This window comes from Cetorhinus maximus, chromosome 18, assembly GCF_964194155.1.
Source record: "Cetorhinus maximus chromosome 18, sCetMax3.hap1.1, whole genome shotgun sequence".
In the NCBI taxonomy this organism is placed as follows: Eukaryota; Metazoa; Chordata; class Chondrichthyes; order Lamniformes; family Cetorhinidae; genus Cetorhinus; species Cetorhinus maximus.
In genome coordinates this window covers 4,531,838-4,550,822 of record NC_135896.1, presented here as the reverse complement: position 1 = coordinate 4,550,822, position 18,985 = coordinate 4,531,838, and the positions used below count along the sequence as shown (strand labels likewise).

General features: G+C 43.9%; 2 protein-coding genes across 2 annotated transcripts in view; both read left to right on the top strand.

Moving 5' to 3' along the window:
• Positions 1-221, top strand: part of LOC144693548 (uncharacterized) — a 120,080-nt gene extending 119,859 nt beyond the window's left edge. Inside the window, exon 18 of the mRNA XM_078563392.1 lies at positions 95-221. Coding sequence (XP_078419518.1) covers positions 95-221 — 127 coding nt within the window. The remainder of the gene's footprint in view (positions 1-94) is intronic.
• Positions 9-14,557, top strand: LOC144693436 (uncharacterized). The gene is made up of 3 exons (XM_078563310.1): positions 9-1,079; positions 3,926-4,097; positions 14,359-14,557. Exons 1-3 carry the CDS (start codon positions 275-277, stop codon positions 14,363-14,365), a joined length of 984 nt encoding a protein of 327 aa, XP_078419436.1. The 5' UTR covers positions 9-274; the 3' UTR covers positions 14,366-14,557.
• The last annotated feature ends 4,428 nt before the right edge of the window (positions 14,558-18,985 follow it).

Genomic DNA, 18,985 nt, shown 5'->3' with positions numbered 1-18,985 from the left:
TCAAGTTACTCAGCCAGAGCCAAAGTGTCAGAGCACACAGAGCCAATGGCTTGACCATCAGGCATGTGGAGACCAACAATTGCAGTGTTCACAGGTTCAACACCATGAAGATCCAGTTTACAGCACAAATGATGATTGGCCCTGCCCACAAGCTGAATGGTTCAGGGTTCAGGCACATCATCCAGATCAAAAGCTTCATTGTCTGCAGGGCCAATGGCTGAACCATCAGCCACATTGCTCGCATCAAGATCTTCACCCTCATCAAGGCCAATGGATGGACTGTCTTGTACATTACCCAGACCAAGAACTTCAGTGTCAGCAGGGTCAGTGGCTTCACTACCAAAGAGATCATCTGGGTCAACATTGGCCATACCCAAAGGACAAACAGCCTGGCTTTAAGTCACACCATTCTGACCAAGAACTGCAGAGACAATCCACTAACTGTCTCCAAGGCAGTGAGCAGCAGGTTCAGTCCTTTGATCATTTAGACCAGCAAGAGGTTGATCAGCCTGACCATCAGACCCATTTTTCAGATCAACAAGGTCAGGAGCCTACTATTCCATCAGATCTAGATGAAGAAGAGCAAAACTATCAAGCCAGCCAGCAACAGCAGAGTCAACAAGCTGACCATCAAAGTCACCTCGATCAAACATGCCAGGGCCAAAAGCCTGACCCTCAGGCAGATCAACAAAACCAAGAGCAGCAGGGCCAATGCCTCAACCACCAGAAGTGCAATGCAGAGAAAAGCACACAGCTATCTAAGCTCAGCTCGCAAAACTTGAATCACCAGAAGGATCAATCTGGTAGCAAAACTCAACAGCAAACAAAATTGCCACCACGGACACACGTGTGCCGACGATCGCGGCACCACCAAACACGGGGCCATTGCTCGCATTCAAAGCTACCGAAAGAGCATCTTTTACAGTTAAGTGTGAAGTTAGGGGAGCATTTGCCAAGCATGCTACAGAACAAACAGAAGCCAGCTTGTGAAAAGGAGCCACCCTCAACTGTGCAAACCAGACAACACAGAAGGAAACGGGCCTCGCACAATTCAGCCAATGAGAAACACCCCTTTTCAGGTAATAAAGCTCACTATTGTATCAGTGTGAAGTTATTACAAACCTTTCAGCTCTCTAGGGTGCAACAAGAACAAGCTGCATTTAAATAGTGCCTTTAACATAGTATAACAGCCCAAGGTGCTTCATAAGAGCAACACTGAGCCATATAAGATGCTCTTAGCTCAGATGACCAAAAGCTTGGTCAAAGAAGTAAGTTCAAATCATTTTAGGGTGAGAATTCCAAAACTTAGGGCCTGGAGGCACAGCTACCAATGGAGGCATGAAGGCCAATCCAGCAGCTTCATGGTCATTTTTACTGATACCAGCTTTATATTTCCAGATTTTTCTTTAAATTGTAAGGTAGGATTGTGAACTCATGTTCTCTGGATTATCATGGCACCACGTTACCATACTCTCTGCTAATGTATTCCTGAGGCATCCTTTGGCAAGTGTGCAAGAATAGTACAGACTGATTATCATTTAAATGTTTTCATCTCTATCAATTTTGTGATTCCCCGTGTTTCATTTGATGTTTATTCTCCCAGCCCTTTCCAAGACTATGCTCGTGCCTAATCATATACAAGGTTAAAAAGGGGGGAATTGGTGCCTTTCTTCCAGGTAAATAACCTAGTTATTCCACAGTTATAATTGATACTATTCCTACATAACAGCAGTTTCTCCTATCATAGATCGTGTCAATAGGAGGTTGAATTATTAAGCGAATAAGTCAATTTCCAGTGTATCAAGAACAAGCGCAGTGATCAGGTCAAGCAGGTTTGGGATATATTGATAATTGGACTAAGGTTGGGAAAAGGGAAGGGAAGGAGGCAGATTGGAAGGGAATGAATAGAAGGAGATGAGTAAATGGAGAGAAGGAGGAGGAGCAAAATGGATGAGAGAGAAAAAGAGTGGAGGGGGAGGAGAAGATAGGTAATGTGAGGAAGAGTGGAGTGGGTAAGCGGGAGAGCAATGCGGGAAAGGGGCAAGATGGGGAGGGGAGGGACATGGAGGAAGAACTTTGGTTGGAGGGATTGAAGCCAGTAAACTATGTCAATGACATGAGATTGGGCGGTGAACAGATTCAGTGGGGGTTGAGGTTGCTACAATGTAAATAGCTCACACCTAACTCACTGCAACCTGCATGGACCTGTGCCGTTGCTCAGTTAGAATGGCTACTGATCACAGCCAGCAGAGGGGTGGGCTGCAAGATGATAACTTGACTGCAGTACTTTTGTGAGAGTGTTGTGCAGACTTGCTTGAGGGGCTGAGTAGCCTACTCCTGTTCCTAAGTTCATATGACTGCAACACAAAATACCACAGTTGGGTCAGCAAAGAGAGATTTACAGGATTTGCAGGGTGGAGGAATGTTGGCAAACGAGGGTGGGGGGGATCTGCAAGACTATGGGTGAGGGTTGGAGAACCCTGGATAATCTCTTTAAAACATGGAACGGGGATGGAAACCTCTGTGTGGGGTTGATGCAACCTGGACTGGGGCCAGCAATTCTGTGCCATCATTGATTATGTCACAGAGATTCTTGCAAGGTTCCCCATAAGTTATATTTCCGAAGATGTGCGGCCAAAACACAACAGAGGGGAGTAACTCTTGGCCTGATTGCAGGTAAACAAGCCAAGTGTCAGAGGTCAGAGGTGATCATCAGTGAACAATATAAATAGTGGATGTTTGGGTTACTGGAAGTCAACAGGGAAATGGGGATGGACGTTTGGAGAAGGATTCATTTTAACTTTTGTCCCTGAGAGACAAATAGATGATAGCAAATCGGCTACCCATTTTACACCTCATCTGCTTTAAGAAAATCACTCAGGGTAAAATGTAAAATACTCCTAATAATTTTAATAAATATGATTTTTGATATTTAATATACTTTCTAAAGGTTCAAATACTCATGCTGCACTTCAGTGAACATAGTTTCATCCTAGCAAATGCTGCAAATAGCCCAATGCCTTGAATGTGGAAATTCACCCTGTGTCACCAAGCTAATTGGATGGCTGTAACCTTGCGTTACTATTTCAAAAACTTGTGGATGAGAAACTTCAGTTATGTAAGGTTCAGTGAAATTTATAAAGGATTGACAGGCTGACCAGGAACAAGAGAATAATCCTTAAGGTGTTGAAGGTGTGGATTAGAACTAGAGGCACAAGTGGATGGACAGATATAGTCTTGGGATTTGACCTGGGTATTGACATAAATGTCCACCTGGCAGTTGAGGAGGACAGACATTTTCATCCAGTAAATATATGAACTTACTTCCCAAAGTCAAACTCGGGTGGATCTAGCTGATTTTAACAAAAAGCCTAACATCAGTGGTAATTGGTCTAATTTTAAAATTCTAATCCTTGTCTTCAATTTCCTCCATAGCCTCACTCCTCCCTATATCTGTAACCTCCTCCAGCCCTACAAACCTCTGAGATTTCTCCATTTTCTAATTCTGGCCTGTTGCGCATCCCCAATTTTAGTTGCTCCATCATTGGCATGCCTTCAGCTGCTTAGGCCTGGAATTCTTTCCTTTAACCTCTCTGCCTCTCTACATCTCTCTTCTCTTTCAAACATTCCTTAAAATCTAAAAACCTTTGCCCAAACCTTTGGTTACCTGTCCTAATTTCTCCTTATCCAGCTTGCCTTTGAATTTCTGTTGGATAAAGCTTCGGTGAAGTGCCTTGGGATGTTTTATGTTATATGGTGCTATCTAAATGCAACCTTTTCTTGTTCATTTAGTTTGATAGCACAGACATTAGGAGTGGGCTGTCAATAGCTATATGAGAAAGGTGAGCATCAAGAGAAAAGACATCTGGGATGTAAGTCTTCGGCCAATTGCCCCAAACTTGATCTTCCTCTTGTTCTTTCACAGATAACGTTTTTGGGCCAGACATTAAGCTCCACAAAGAGCAAAGGACAGAGGTCATCTTGACCTCCCAAGATACTTCAAAGGAAACGGCTGCAAAGAAAAAGCAGTTGACCCAATTATTGCAAATGGTAGCAAGCCATACTTCGCATCTCCTGAAAGGACACGTGGCCCAAAAGTAGGTTGCTACTGGTTAGTTTTGTGTGCTGCATTCTTAATTTTAAATGTTTTTGTTCATGTGTCTTCAGAAGAGAGAAGTATCTCTTCTGTGTAATGGAGCTTTTCATTTTGATACCCAGTTTCTAGCGCTCCCAGGGAAGGAATACCACTGCCCCATCAACACATGTTTCAGATGGAGTTTGGAAATAAGTGCAGAGTAAAGCTCCTCCACACTGTCCCATTAAACACTCCCTTATGGGTTACATATAGAATGAACCTCTCTTTATTCTGTCCATTCAAATACCTCTAGGGGTGGAGCAGCACAGGTTAAATACAGATTCACTCCCCATCTACACTGTCACATCAAACACTCCCAGGACAGGTACAGCAGGTCAGATACAGAGTAAAACTTTCTCTACACTGTCCCATCAAACACTCCTAGAGCAGGTACAGCACAGCTAAGATACATAGTAAAGTTCTCTCTAAAATGTGCCATCAAATATTCCAAGTGCAGGTACAGAATGGGTTAGAAACAGAGTAAAGCACCTTCCACCCTATCACCATCAAACACTCTCAGGACAGATACAGCACGGGGTTAGATACAGAGTAAAGTTCCCTCTACACTGTCACCATCAAACACTCCCAGGGCAGGCACAGCATGGGGTTAGATACGGAATAAAACTCCCTCTACGTTGTCCCCATCAAACACTCCCAGGACAGGTACAGCATGGGATTAGATATAGAGTAAAGCTCCCTCTACATTGTCATAAGAACATAACACATAGGAGCAGGAGTAGGCCATTTGGCCCTTCAAGCCTGGCCCAACATTCAATAAGATCATGGCTGATCTGCCCCAGGCCTCAGCTCCTCTTTCGTGCCAGCTCCACATAGCCCTCAACTCCCCAAAATTTCAAAAATCTATCCACCTCCTCTTTAAATACTTTCAGTGATCTAGGCTCCAGAACTGTCTGGGGTAGAGAATTCCAGACATTCACTACCTTCTGAGAATAAATTCCTTCACATTAAATGAGTGTCCCCTTATCCTGTAACTATGTCCCCTAGTTCGAGATTCCCCCACTAGTGGAAACATCTTCTCAACATCTACCCTGTCAAGCCCCCTCAGAATCTTGTACATTTCAATAAGATCACCCCTCGTTCTTCTAACCTCTAATGAATAAAGGCCTAATCTGTTTAGCCGTTCTTGATAAGTCAGCCCCTTCATCCCAGGAATCAGTATAGTGAATCTCTTTTGAACTGCCTCCAATGCCAGTATATCCTTTCTTAAATACGAGGACCAAAACTGTACACAGTACTCCAGGTGTGGCCTCACCAACACCCTGTACAGTTGTAACAAGACTTCCCTATTTTTAAACTCCAACCCCCAGCAATACAAGCCAAAATTCCATTTGCCTTCTTAATTACTTGCTGCACCTGCATGCTGGCTTTTTGTGTTTCATGCACAAGAATACCTAGATCCCTCTGTGCTGCACTTTTTTGGAGTCTCTCTCCATTTAAATAATAGTCTGCCTTTTGGTTTTTCCTACCAAAGTGCATGACCTCATGCTTTCTTACATTAAACTCCATCTGCCAAGTTTTTTGCCCACTCACTCAACCTGTCTATATCCCCTTGTAGATTCCTTCTGTCCTCATCACAACATGCCCTGCCACCTATTTTTGTATTGTCAGCAAATTTGGATACTTTACACTCTGCCCCCCTCCTCCAAGTCATTAATATAGATAGTAAATAATTGAGGCCCTAGGACTGATCCTTGGGCACTCCACTAGTTATGTCTTTCCAACCTGAAAAAGATCCATTAATCCCTACTCTCTGTCTTCTGTGTGTTAACCAATCCTCAATTCATGCTAATACATTATCCCCAATACCATGAGCTCCTATCTTGTGCAATAAGCTTTTATGTGGCACCTTATTAAATGCCTTCTGGAAATCCAAATACACTACATCTACCGGTCCCCCTTTGTCAACTCTGCTTGTTATATCCTCAAAGAACTCTAGCAAATTTATCAAACATGATTTCCTCATCAAACACTCCCAGGTTAGGTACAGCACAGAGTTAGATACAGAGTAAAGCTCCCTCTACATTGTCCCCATCAAACATACTTCTTAGTTCAGGACAACATGGGAACATGTGCTGCATTTACACTGTGCCTATAAAAATAACACATAAGATTGTAATAATATAAGAAATAGGAGCAGGAGTAGGCCATATGGCCCATCAAGACAGCTCCACCATTCAATGAGATCATGGTTGATCTGATTGTCGCCTTAACCCTCGACTCCTTTGTAAATCAAAAATCTGCCTAACTCAGCCTTGAATATATTCAATGACTCAGCCTCCACTGCTCTCTGGCAAAGAGAATTCCTAAGACTAATGACCCTCTAAGAAATGAAATTCCTCCTCATCTCCACCTTAAATGGGATCTCCTTATTTTTAAACTGTTCTCCCTAGTTCTAGATTCCCCCACAAGGGGAATCATGCTCTGAGCATCTACCCTGCTAAGCTCCCTCAGAATCTTATGTTTAAATAAGATCACCTCTCATTTTGCTAAACTCCAATGAGTACAGGCCCATCCTGTTCAATCTTTCCTCAATAGAAAACCCCTTCATCCCAAAAACCTTCTCTGAACTGCCTCCAATGCAAGTACATTCCTCCTTAAGTAAGGAAAACAGCAGTACTGAAGGTGAGGTCTTAACAATGTCCTGTACAAGACTTCCCTACTTTTATATGCCATCTCCCTTGCAATAAAGGCCAACATTCCACTTGCCTTCCTGATTGCTTGCTGTACTTGCATGGTAACATTTTGTGATTTGTGTACAATGATACCCGAATTCCTCTGTACCGTGGCATTCTGCAGTCTCTCTCCATTTAAATAATATTCTGCTTTTCTATTTGTCCTCTCAAAGTGAACAACTTCACATTTTCCCACATATTCCAACTTCCAATTTTTTGCCCACTCATTTAACCTATCTACATCCCTTTGCAGACTTTGTATTTGCTTTTCTACCTACCTTTTTATCGTCAGCACATTGGCCTCCTGTTTTACGCTCATTCCACGCAATTCTCTTCTTTATTGACTTAATTAGAAAATAATATCAAGCCGCCTGTAAAGCAGGAGATTCGCTATCATCAGCTTTGCCCAGCCAATTTTATTTGTCTCCAGTTGCTCCAAGCTCCTCTTCACCTGGCAAGATCAGCAATTATAAGCAAGGAAGCACCACTTAACGTGAAGGTTGGCACCATACATTGGCATTGCATGTCCTGGCTCAATCCAGACCCAGCTGTCCCAAGACCGAATTCAAGGATGCGGCCATGGTAGACTGGACTCGACCACATGCTGGTGATATTGCCCTTCCCTGTCTCCCAATGACAACTCTCCCATTCACCCTCCCCCATACAGGGTAAGAGAGCAAAACCGAGAGAAATGAGAAGAGGCTCAGGGACAGATTAACAGAGAAAGTCAGAGAACCAATAGAGACAATGAAAAAAAGGTGATAATAGGCAAATCTAAAAAGTAACAGAGACTGAGGAAGAGAGTAACAGAGAGGGAGCAGGACGATAATAGACACAAAGAAGAGAGTAATAGTGAAAAGGTGGAGTAATAAAAGGGCAAGAGTTACAGGGAGAAAGGAGGATAGTAATAGAAACAGAAGAAGAAATAAAGGCAGTGGGGTGGTGATAGAGAACAGAGAAAGTGAGAGACAGAACAGAAGAAGTAATAAAGACACAGGAATATCAAGTGAAGGCAGCACCAAACTGGGCTGTGATGTTCCCAACAGTAGAATAGCCAGCTGGCATACAGGGAAGATTTTCAAGCGGCGCCCAAAATGTAATGACCACACTGCCTGACTTTTGGCCTCAGTAAGATCATGAGCAATGAGAACCTCTGGGGCTCCCTGAATCTGGGAGGTTGGGAAAATCAGGTGGCTACTGCTATAAGCCAACCTGATGGGAGGAAAGGCGGGGAGGGAGGAAGAGGCTATCCAATGGGGTTGGTACCTTGTGGGGCACGGACCTATCCTTTGTGGGGGAGGGGAATATCCTGTGGAGGGATCACATGATGGGGATTCCATTCCATGTTGGATGCGGTATCTATCTTGTGGGGTGGGCTATCCTGTAGTGGGGGTCTATCTCTTGGTGCAGGAGTGTCTAGGCTGTGGTGTGGGAGTCTGTTGGGTTCTATCACATGGTAGTGGAGGCTATCTTGGGGAAGTGGGGGTTCTATCTGGTGCAAAGGGTCTACCCCATTGGAGAGAGAGTGTTTCCCATGGAGCGGGTGAATACCATGAAGTCAGGCTATACCATGGAGGGGGGGCACTGAGTTTTTCTTGTAGGGACATGTTTTTTTTGGTGGGGGAGGGGGTCAGTACAGTTGGGCAAATGGGGATAAGGACGGTTGACTCCATGATGGTGTACCTATCCCATGTGGGGCTTTATCCCATTGGGTCCTATCTCGTGGGGGAAGGATGGTCCATCCCATGGGTTTGGGCCTATCCCATTGAGAGGAAGTGTCTATCCAGCATGGGGGTCATCCACCCTGTGGGGGACTGGGGTCTATTCCTTGAGGCTTCAATGGGCAGGGGAATTTCTTGGGAGGCGAAGAAGGAACTGTCCTAATACAACTGGGTGGATGTGGCATGGATTCCCATCAGTTTGTGCTGTTGGGTGCCCAGATTTGCATATACAAACATACATACATCTGAACTTACAAAATAGGAGCAGAAGTAGGGCATTCAACCCCTCGAGCCTGCTCCACATTCAATAAGATCATGGCTGATCTGTTTGTGTTTCGAGTTCCACATTCCCATCTTCCCCCGGTAACCTTTGATTCCCTTGCCTAACAGGAATCTTTCTACTTCTGCTTAAAAATATTCAGTGACCCGCTTCCGCCACCTTCTGAGGCAGAGAGTTCCAAATTCACACAACCCTCTGAGAGAAAAAAATTCTCCTAATCTCTGTCCTATAAGGGTGACCCTAATTTTAAAACAGTGCCCCCAAGTTCTGGTCTCACCCACAAGAGGAATCATCCTTTCCACTTCCACCATGTCAAGACCATTCAGGATTTTCTATACTTCAATCAAGTTACCCCTCACTCTTCTAGACTCCAGGAAACAAGCCCAGCCTGTCCAACCTTTCTTCATAAGAACCCTGCTCATTCCAGGTATCAATCTAGTAAACCTCCTTTGAACCACCTCCAATGCATTTACATTCTTCCTTAAATAAGTAGACCAAAACTGCACACAGTATTTGAGATGTGGTCTCACTAATGTCCTGTATAACCGAAGCATAACATCCTTACTTTTATGTTCAATTCTTCTCGTAATAAAGGATAGCATTCCATTAGCCTTCTTGATTACGTGCTGTACCTGCATACTAACTTTTTGTAAAACAAAAATAGAAATACCTGGACAAACTCAGCAGGTCTGACAGCATCTGCGGAGAGGAACACAGTTAACGTTTCGAGTCCGTATGACTCTTCAACAGAACTAAGGAAAAATAGAAAAGAGGTGAAATATAAGCTGGTTTAAGGTGGGGGGAGGTGGGTGGGATAGGTAGAGCTGGATAGAGGGCCAGTGATAGGTGTAGATAGCCAAAAGATGTCATAGACAAAAGGACAAAGAGGTGTTGAAGGCGGTGATAATATCTAAGGAATGTGTTAATAGGTGACATTAAGGATAGAAAGCTGGACGAGCAAGGTACAGATAGCCCTAGTGGGGGTGGGGTGGGGTGGGGGGAAGGGATCGAAATAGGCTAAAAGGTAGAGATAAAACAATAGAAGGAAATGCATTTAAAATTAATGGAAATGGGTGGGAAAAGAAAAATCTATATAAGTTATTGGAAAAAAGGGGGGTCGGAAAGGGGGTGGGGATGGAGGAGAGAGTTCATGATCTAAAATTGTTGAACTCAACATTCAGTCCGGAAGGCTGTAAAGTGCCTAGTCGGAAGATGAGGTGCTGTTCCTCCAGTTCGCGTTGAGCTTCACTGGAACAATGCAGCAGGCCAAGGACGGATATGTGGGCATGAGAACAGGGTGGAGTGTTGAAATGGCAAGCGACAGGGAGGTCTGGGTAACGCTTGTGGACAGACCGAAGGTGTTCTAACTTTTTGTGATGCGAACACCTAGATCCCTCTACACCTTAGAATTCTGCAGTCATTCTCCATTTAAGTAACATTCTCCTTTATTATTCTTCCTTCCAAAATGAACAACTTCACCTTTTCCCATATTATACTCCATATGCCAGATTTTTGCCCATTCACTCAACGTATCTATATCCGTCTCCAAACTCCTTGTGTCTTCTTCACAAGATACTTCCCTACTTATTTTGGTGTTATTTGTAAATTTAGCTACCATGCCTTCAATCCCCTCATCTAAATCATTGACGTAAATTATAAAAAGCTGAGGTACCAGCTAAGACTCCTGTGGGACTCCAATCATCAGATCCAGCCAATCAGACAAAGACCAATTTATGCATACACTGTCTTCTGCCAGCTAGCTAATCTTCTATACAGGCTAATATGTTACCCCCTAACACCATGAGCTTTTATTTTCTGCAATAACTTTTGATGTGACACCTTATCAAATATTTAAAGGACCAGATAGACAGGCAAGCCTCGGGGCCTTAATGGGATGAGATATGGGTAGCTAATGGTTGATAGTTGTCCCCTTGGTTTCTAGACAAACACATAAGGACTGATTAAAGAATCTTATGGCACAGAGGCCATTCAGACCATTGTGTCCTTGCTCTCTTTGAAAAAAGCTGTCCAATCAGTACCATTCTGCTGTTTTCCCCCATAGACTTGCTTGTATGTGTTCAATTCTCTTTTGAAAGTTGCTATTGAATCTGCTTCCACAGCCAATTAAGGGATATGGGAGCAGGTGGGAAAGTGGAGTTGAGGCAGAAGATCAGCCATGATCAGACCGGGTCATTGAGTCACAGAGTCATTATGGCATAGATGGAGGCCATTTGGCCAATGAAGTCCATTTCGGCTCTCTGTAGAGCAATCCAATCAGTCCCATTCCTCAAATCTGTGACTGGAGCCCTGTAAGTTTATTTCCCTCAGATGCCCACCCAATTTCCTTTTGAAATCATTCATCGTGTCGTTTTCCACCACCCTCACATGTAATGAATTCCAGGCCATTACCACTCTCTATGTAAAAAAGTTCTTCCTCACATTCCCTTGTATCCCTTGCCCAAAATATTAGCTCTTTGTCCCCTACTCCTTGTACCATCTGTGACTGGGAACAGCCTTTCCTTGTCTAACTTATCTAAACCTGTCATAATCTTATACATCTCTATCAAATATCACCTTAATATTTTGCTTCAAGGAGAACAAACCCAGCTTCTCCAACCTAACCTTGTAGCTAGAATCCCTTAGTCCTGGAACCATTCTGGTAAATCTCATGTGCACCATCTCAAGGTCCCTCACATTCCCCCTAACATGCGGTAACCAGAAATGGATGCAATACTCTAGTTGTGGCCTTACTAGAACTTTATACAGGTTCAGCCTAACTTTCCTGCTGTGCTCAATACCTCTATTTATGAAGCCTGAGATCCCATATGCTTTGCTAACTATTCTGTTAATATGCCCTGTCACCTCCAAAGAACCATGTACATTAATCCCCAGGTCCCCCTGTCCCTGTATACTGCTTAGAACTGTGACATTTAGCCAATTTCTTCTGCCAAATTGCATCATATCACACTTCTCTGTTAAATTCTATCTGCAATATGTCTGCCCAAACTCCTAGCCTATCTTGTCCTCTTGTAGTTGATTGGTATCATCCTCACGGTTGACCACATCTCCACATAGTTAAATGTTACTCTTATTCCAAGATCCTAGTCATTAATATATCCAAACACCAGTACTTTCAGCACTAAGCCTTGAGGAATACTATTGTCTACCATCCGTCAGTCTGAAAAACACCAGTTTACCACAACTCCTTATTTTCTGTTCTTAAGCCTTTTTTTATCTGACACTAACCAACCTATTCCATGAACTTCAAGTTTGTTAATCAGCCTTTTATCTGATACTTTATCAAATCCTTCTTAAAATCCACTTAGAAAACATTCATTGCTTTCCCTTTATTAACATTCTCTTACTTCAGTTCATAAAATTCAATTATTTAATCAAGCACGATCTGCCTTTCATAAATCCTTGCTGGCTTTTCTTAATTAACTCAAGTCTCTTCAAGTGCCTGTTGACATTTTCCCTGATTATTGTTTCTAAAACCTTACCCAACACTTCTATTAAACGAACTGGCCTGTAGTTATTAGAATTGTCCTTACATCTTTTCTTGAATAAGGGTGTCATATTTGCCACTCTGCAATCCTCTGGTACCTCCCCAATACTTTTGGAGGATTGGAAGATTATGGCAAGCCCTTTCACTGTCTCCACAACCACTTCCCTCAGCAGCCTGAATGAAAGTCACCTGGGCAAAGCAACTAATCTAGCTTTCAGTACTTCCTTCCTATCAATTTTCACCCCATCCATTACCTCTTTCATCTCCACTTTTACCAATATTTTGTCAGCATCCTCATCCTTATGTGTTATTAATACTCATTATTTATTCTAGCCTTGCCCTGTGGCTCTAAATATATATATATCACCCTCTTTGTCCCTAGTAGACTCACCTGCCCCTTACTGCCCACTTACGATTTACATGGCAGTAGAAAAATTTGGGGTTGCTTTTTATGTTAACTGCCATTGTATTTTCATATTGTCCCTTTGCTAGTCTTAATTTTCCTCTTAATTTTCCCTCTCAACTTTAACGTACTTGGCCTGGTTCTCATTTGAAGAATTTACTTGACATGTATTGTGCACCCTCTTTTTTTGTTTAATCATATTCTCTATCTTCCTCATCAACTAAGGGTCCTTGACTTTGATTCCCTTACCTTTCTCCCTTGTTGGAATGTATTTAGTCTCTACTTGAAACATCTCCTCCTTAAAGATCACCTATTGTTCCATAACAGTTTTTCCCGTCAATCTTTGCTCCATTTTACACTGGCTAGGTCCTCTCTCATGCCAATGAACTTGATTCTCTTTCATTTTATAAATTCTACCTTAGCTTATTCCTTGCTTCTCACCATTACTAATCTAAACATTATGATCACCCTTACACAAGTGTTCTCCCATAGACACTTGGTCCATTTAGTCCACCTCATTCCCAGGCACCAAACCCAGCAATGCTTCCTTCCTAGTTGGACCAAGAACACACTGATCAAGGAAGTTCTTCTGAATATGTTTCAGAAATTCATCCCCTCCTTATCCTTTACTCTAACATTATCCCAATCAATGCCCAATGAAAGTTCTCCAATAACACCATTCTATAGTTCTCTCGCATCTCTGTGAGTTCCCAGCAGGTTTTCTCCTCTATCTCACTATTTGGAAGTTTTTAGAATGCACCCAGCAGCATGCTCATCTATTTTTGCTTTTCAACTCTAACCAAATGTATTCTGTCTTTGCTCCCTCAAGGACATCTAATCTTTTCAACATTACAATGCCTTCCCTAATCAGTATGCTGCCCCACCTCCCTTTTTACTTCCCTATCGTTTCTGAACACTTTGTATCCTTGAATATTAAACCCACCCCACCATTTTAAGCCATGTTTCCATTATTGCCACTACATCATATTCCCAATTGGCTATTTGTTCTTGTAGCTCACCAACCTTTTTCAGCACACTTTGTGTGTTTACATACATGCATTGTAAACCTGTCTTCAAGTTCCTCATAGTCCTTCTTAGTCTGTTCCTATCCAATTATAGTACTACTTCCTTCTACTACTTACTACTATCCAAAGCTCGCGCTTCTTTATTCACCTTATTTCTCTTTTCCACTCCTGTGTGCTAGTGCCCAGTCCCCTTCCAATTTAATTGAAACCTTCTCCAACCACTTTAGTGAACCTCTGCATATGCACATTGGCCCCAGTCCTAGCAGAAAGGAATGGCGGAGCTGGCTTGAAGGGCTATAAGGCTACTCCTGCTCTTATTTCTTATTTTTTATGTCACTCTTTTAGGTAATGCATCTCAGATCATTACAGCTCGCTGTATAAATCAATTGATCCTTATCTCTGTCTCTTTGGTTCTTTTGTCAATTGTCTTAAATCTCTATACTCTGGTTACCAACCCTTCTGCCAGGCCAAATAAAAACTGGCATAAAGCACTGTATCCTGATAAAGATTTGATCACTACAGGAAGAGGAGGGTAGATACTAAAGATTTCTGCCCGGTTGTAAGCATTGCTCTGACAGACTATTTTCTCGCTTTAGCAACTAATGAAGAAGAAAATCTCACCAATGGGCAAACAACAGGAATGACTCAAAGCCCAGATCAGCCTGAAGCCCAAACTATTTACAGACTGAAGGCTCAACTCCCAGCATTTGGTTACTGTTCACACGAGTTAGACTCCCAGGAATCCTGTTTCTCGGTATACAACTACATAAAAGGAAATTAAAGATGTTCATATTCAAAATGAGGCACCTTGTTAATGTTTTGTATTCCCTTGCTCTTAATCACGGAGTCCTACGCGATTGGGAATGCACATTGCAGATTTGATGGTCTTATCTCAAAGTCATTTGGTGTACAGGAGGGGAGGAAATGATGCTTCTATCATATAAGGCCTTTGTCAGACTCCATCTGAAGTACTGCATTCAGTTGTTGATGCTGTACCTCAGTAACAATAGATTGGCCTTACTTAAAGGTTTAAATTATGACGACAGGTTGCATAAACATGGCTTGTTCTTATGTACAGAAGGTAGAGAATTTACCTGATCAAGATGTTTAAAATAATAAAGGTACTTGACACGGTCAATATGGAGAAACTATTTCCTCTGATGGGACAGGCTTTGGAGAGTCGGGAGGTGAGTTACTCACTGCAGAATTCCCATCTTTTGACCTGGTGTCATAGCCACAGTATTTACATGGCAGGTCCAGTGCAGTTTCTGCTCAATGATAACCCCCAGGATGCTTCTGACCCATACCCTCTCACCAGGACCACCTACTTCCACCTCTGTAATATTGTCTGACTGTGCCCCTGCCTCAGCCATCTGCTTTAAACTATGCTTTTGTTACCTCTAGTAACGACTATTCCAATGCTCTTTGAGCCAGCTTCCCACCTTTCATCCTCTGTAAACTTGAGCTCAGGTAATACTCTGTTGCCTGTGTCCAAATTCACACAACTCCCATTCACCCATTATATATTTGCTTCCTACATACATATATACATACATATGAACATATGTATAGGAGCAGGAGTAGACTACTTGGCTCCTCGAGCCAGCTCCACCACTCAATAAGATCATGGCTGATCTGAATGTAACCTCAACCCCATATTCCTGCCTACCCCTGACAACATTTCACCCCCTTGTTAATCAAGAATCTATCTAGCTCTGCCTTAAAAATATTTAGACTCTGCTTCAACCACCTTTTGAGGAAGAGAGCTCCAAAGCCTCCTAACCCTCTGAGAGAAAAAAATTCTCTTCATTTTCTGTCTTAAATGACCGGCCCCCTTATTTTTAAACAGTGACCCCTAGTTCTAGATTCTCCCACAAGGGGAAACATCCTCTCCACATCCACCCTGTCAAGACCCCTCATGATCTTAAAGGTTTCAATTAAGTCGCCTCTTATTCTTGTGAATTCCATTGTATAGAACCTTAACCTGTCCAGCCTTTCCTCATAAGACAGCCCACCCATTCCTGGTGTTGGTCTAGTAAACCTTCCCTGAACTGCTTCTAACACATTTACATCTTCCTTTAAATAAGGAGACCATACTGTACACAATACTCCTTGGGCAGAATTTTACAAGTCGACGAGTGGGGGTGGGTCCCGCTCGCCAACTTGTAAAATGACGCGCAGTGATGTTGGGATCTCCCGACGTCACTGCGCCTAATTTAGATTTTCAGGAAGGCAGGAGCGCAGCAAAATCATCTGTGCGCCTGCTGACCTGTCAATGGCCAATTGAGGCCATTGACAGGGTCAATTAAGTAATTAAAAGACCTGCCTGTCCAGCCCTAAGGTTGGTGGGCAGGCCAGGAGCCCGGGCGGCAACAAGAAAAAACATGAAACCTCATCCATGGGCAGGATGAGGTTTCATGTAGGCTTTAAAAAATTTTAATAAAGACTTTATAAAAATTATGGACGTGTCCCAACTCATGGGACATTGTCACATAAGGGAAATTTTATTTTTCTATTTTTATCTTTTTTACATGTACAGCAGATCTCTCTGAGGCTGCACTTAGCCTCAGGGAGAAGAGTGCGCTCTTTCGTGCACATGCGTGAAAGAGCGCACTCTCAATTTTGGGAATCCCCTCCCCACGCAGGGAGCGCATAGCGCTTCTGTGCGGACGTCACGCTGGGCAGGCCTTAACTGGCCCGTCCACGTAAAATGGCGCCGCGCCTCCGATCGGGGGCCCCAATCGGAAGTGCGCCCGTACGCACCCGCCCATCAACTTCCCCCCCAACGGGGGGAAAATTCAGCCCCTGATGTGGCCTTCCCAATGCCCTGTACAACTGAAGCATAATCTCTCTACTTTTGTAATCAGCTCCCCTCACAATAAATGATTACCTGCTATACTTGCACACTAACCTTTTGTGATTCATGCACTAGGACACTCAGACCTCCCTGAATCTCAGAGCTCTGCAATCTCACCATTTAGATAATAAGCTTTTTGTTATTCTTCCTGCCAAAATGAACAATTTCACATTCGCCCACGTTATACTTTGCCCACTCACTTAACCTATCAATTTCACTTTGTAACCTCGTTACGCCCTCTTCACAATTTACTTTACTACATATCTTTGTGTCATCAGCAAATTTAGCAATCATTCCTTCGTCCGCTTCATTCAAGCCATTTATATAAATTGACTTACATTGGGTCTCAGTCAACAAGGTGTTTACTAAAACTCGCTTTCACAGCCATATTTCATTCCTCAGTGACTGTCTCCGTCTTCGACTTACCCCACGTGGATTCCAACTGAAGTTCCACCTCTCATGTTTCAAACCCACCCAGGATTACAGGTATCCCGGGACATACAACGCTCCTCGGACTGCTGTTCTCGTCGCATCCTGAGATCCACACTCAGTGCCATGCGCTGCCATATGAACACACTCGACCTCTCCCTCCAGCACCACCGTCGCACCCTATTTCTAAGCTGTCCTTGCCCCCAGTTTCATTTTATTCTTCGTCTCATCCGACGCCCCAACAAGAAACTTTGTCCCTTTCTTTCAGATGCAAAGGAACGCAAGCTCCAACAACTCATCGACACCAACGCCCATCCCGGACCAACCACCCCTGCCCGCCCCTCTGTCCCCATCCTGTCTTCCAATCCCAACCCCAGCTGTGTATTCACCATACCCTCTGACCTTCCCCTCTCTGATGCTGAATGTTCAGTGCTCAGCAAAGGACTCAGTTTCATACCCTTACGCCCTCACCTCAATGAATTTCGGGCTCGGCATGATGCTGAACTCTTCTTCCGCTGCCTTCGTCTCCGTGCTCACTTCTTTGGGCAGGAGTCCTCTCCCCGTTCAACGGATCTTTTTACCTGCCTCCAATATTCTCCCTCCACCTGGACCCCTCCCTCTGGATTTATACCTGCTCTTGATCTTTTCATTGAGAACTATCGGCATGACATCAGTTGTCTCAATTTCTCTGCTCCTCTCACCCACTCTAACCTGTCTCTTTCTGAACTTGCCGCACTCCGTTCTCTCAGGTCCAACCCTGACTTTGTCATCAAACCCGCTAACAAGGGTGGTGCTATTATTGTCTGGCGCACTGACCTCTACCTCGAGGAGGCTGAGCGTCAACTCGCAGACACTTCCTCCTACCTCCCCCTGGACCATAACCCCACCACTGAACATCAAGCCATTGTTTCCAGGACTGTCACTGACCTCATCTCCTCTGGAGATCTTCCCTTCACAGCTTCCAACCTCATGGTCTCCCAACCTCGGACGACCCGCTTCTACCTCCTACCCAAAATCCACAAACAGGACTGTCCCGGCAGACCAATCGTGTCAGCCTGTTCCTGCCCCACGGAACTCATTTCTTGCTATCTTGACTCCCTTCTCTCTCCCCTTGTCCAGTCTCTTCCCACCTACATTTGCGATTCCTCTCACGGCCCACATCATATCAATAATTTCCAGTTCCCTGGTCCTAACCGCATCCTCTTCACCATGGACGTCCAATCCCTCTACACCTGCATCCCCCACCGGAATAGTCTGAGGGCTCTCCGCTTCTTCCTCGAACAGAGGCCTGAACAATCCCCATCCACCACTACTCTCCTCCGTCTGGCTGAACTTGTTCTCTCACTAAACAATTTCTCCTTAAACTCGTCTCACTTCCTCCAAATAAAAGGTGTGGCTATGGGTACCCGCATGGGCCTAGTTATGTCTGTCTCTTTATGGGGCATGTGGAACATTCCTTGTTCCAGTCCTACTCAGGCCCCCTCCCACAACTCTTTCTCCGGTACATCGATGACTGCTTCGGTGCTGCTTCATGCTCCCGTCTGGATCTGGAAAAATTTATTAATTTTGCTTCCAATTTCCACCCCTTCATCATTTTCACGTGGTCCATCACTGACACTTCCCTTCCCTTCCTTAACCTCTCTGTCTCAATTTCTGGTGATAGACTGTCCACCAATATTCATTACAAGCCTACCGACTCCCACAGCTACCTCGACCACAGCTCCTCACACCCCGCTTCCTGTAAGGACTCCATCCCATTCTCTCAGTTCCTTCACCTCCGTCGCATTTGTTCTGATGATGCCTCTTTCCAAAACAGTTCCTCTGACATGTCTTCCTTCTTCCTTAACCGATGTTTTCCACCCACAGTGGTTGACAGGGCCCTCAACCGTGTCCGGCCCATCTCCCGCGCATCCGCCCTTACACCTTTCTCTCCCTCC

Bases quoted from the DNA above. Each gene is read 5' to 3' on its own strand.
- LOC144693436 (XM_078563310.1), top strand. From the start codon at position 275: ATGGACTGTCTTGTACATTACCCAGACCAAGAACTTCAGTGTCAGCAG. The intron at 1,080-3,925 runs GTAATAAAGCTC...GTTCTTTCACAG, and splicing joins TGAGAAACACCCCTTTTCAG to ATAACGTTTTTGGGCCAGAC.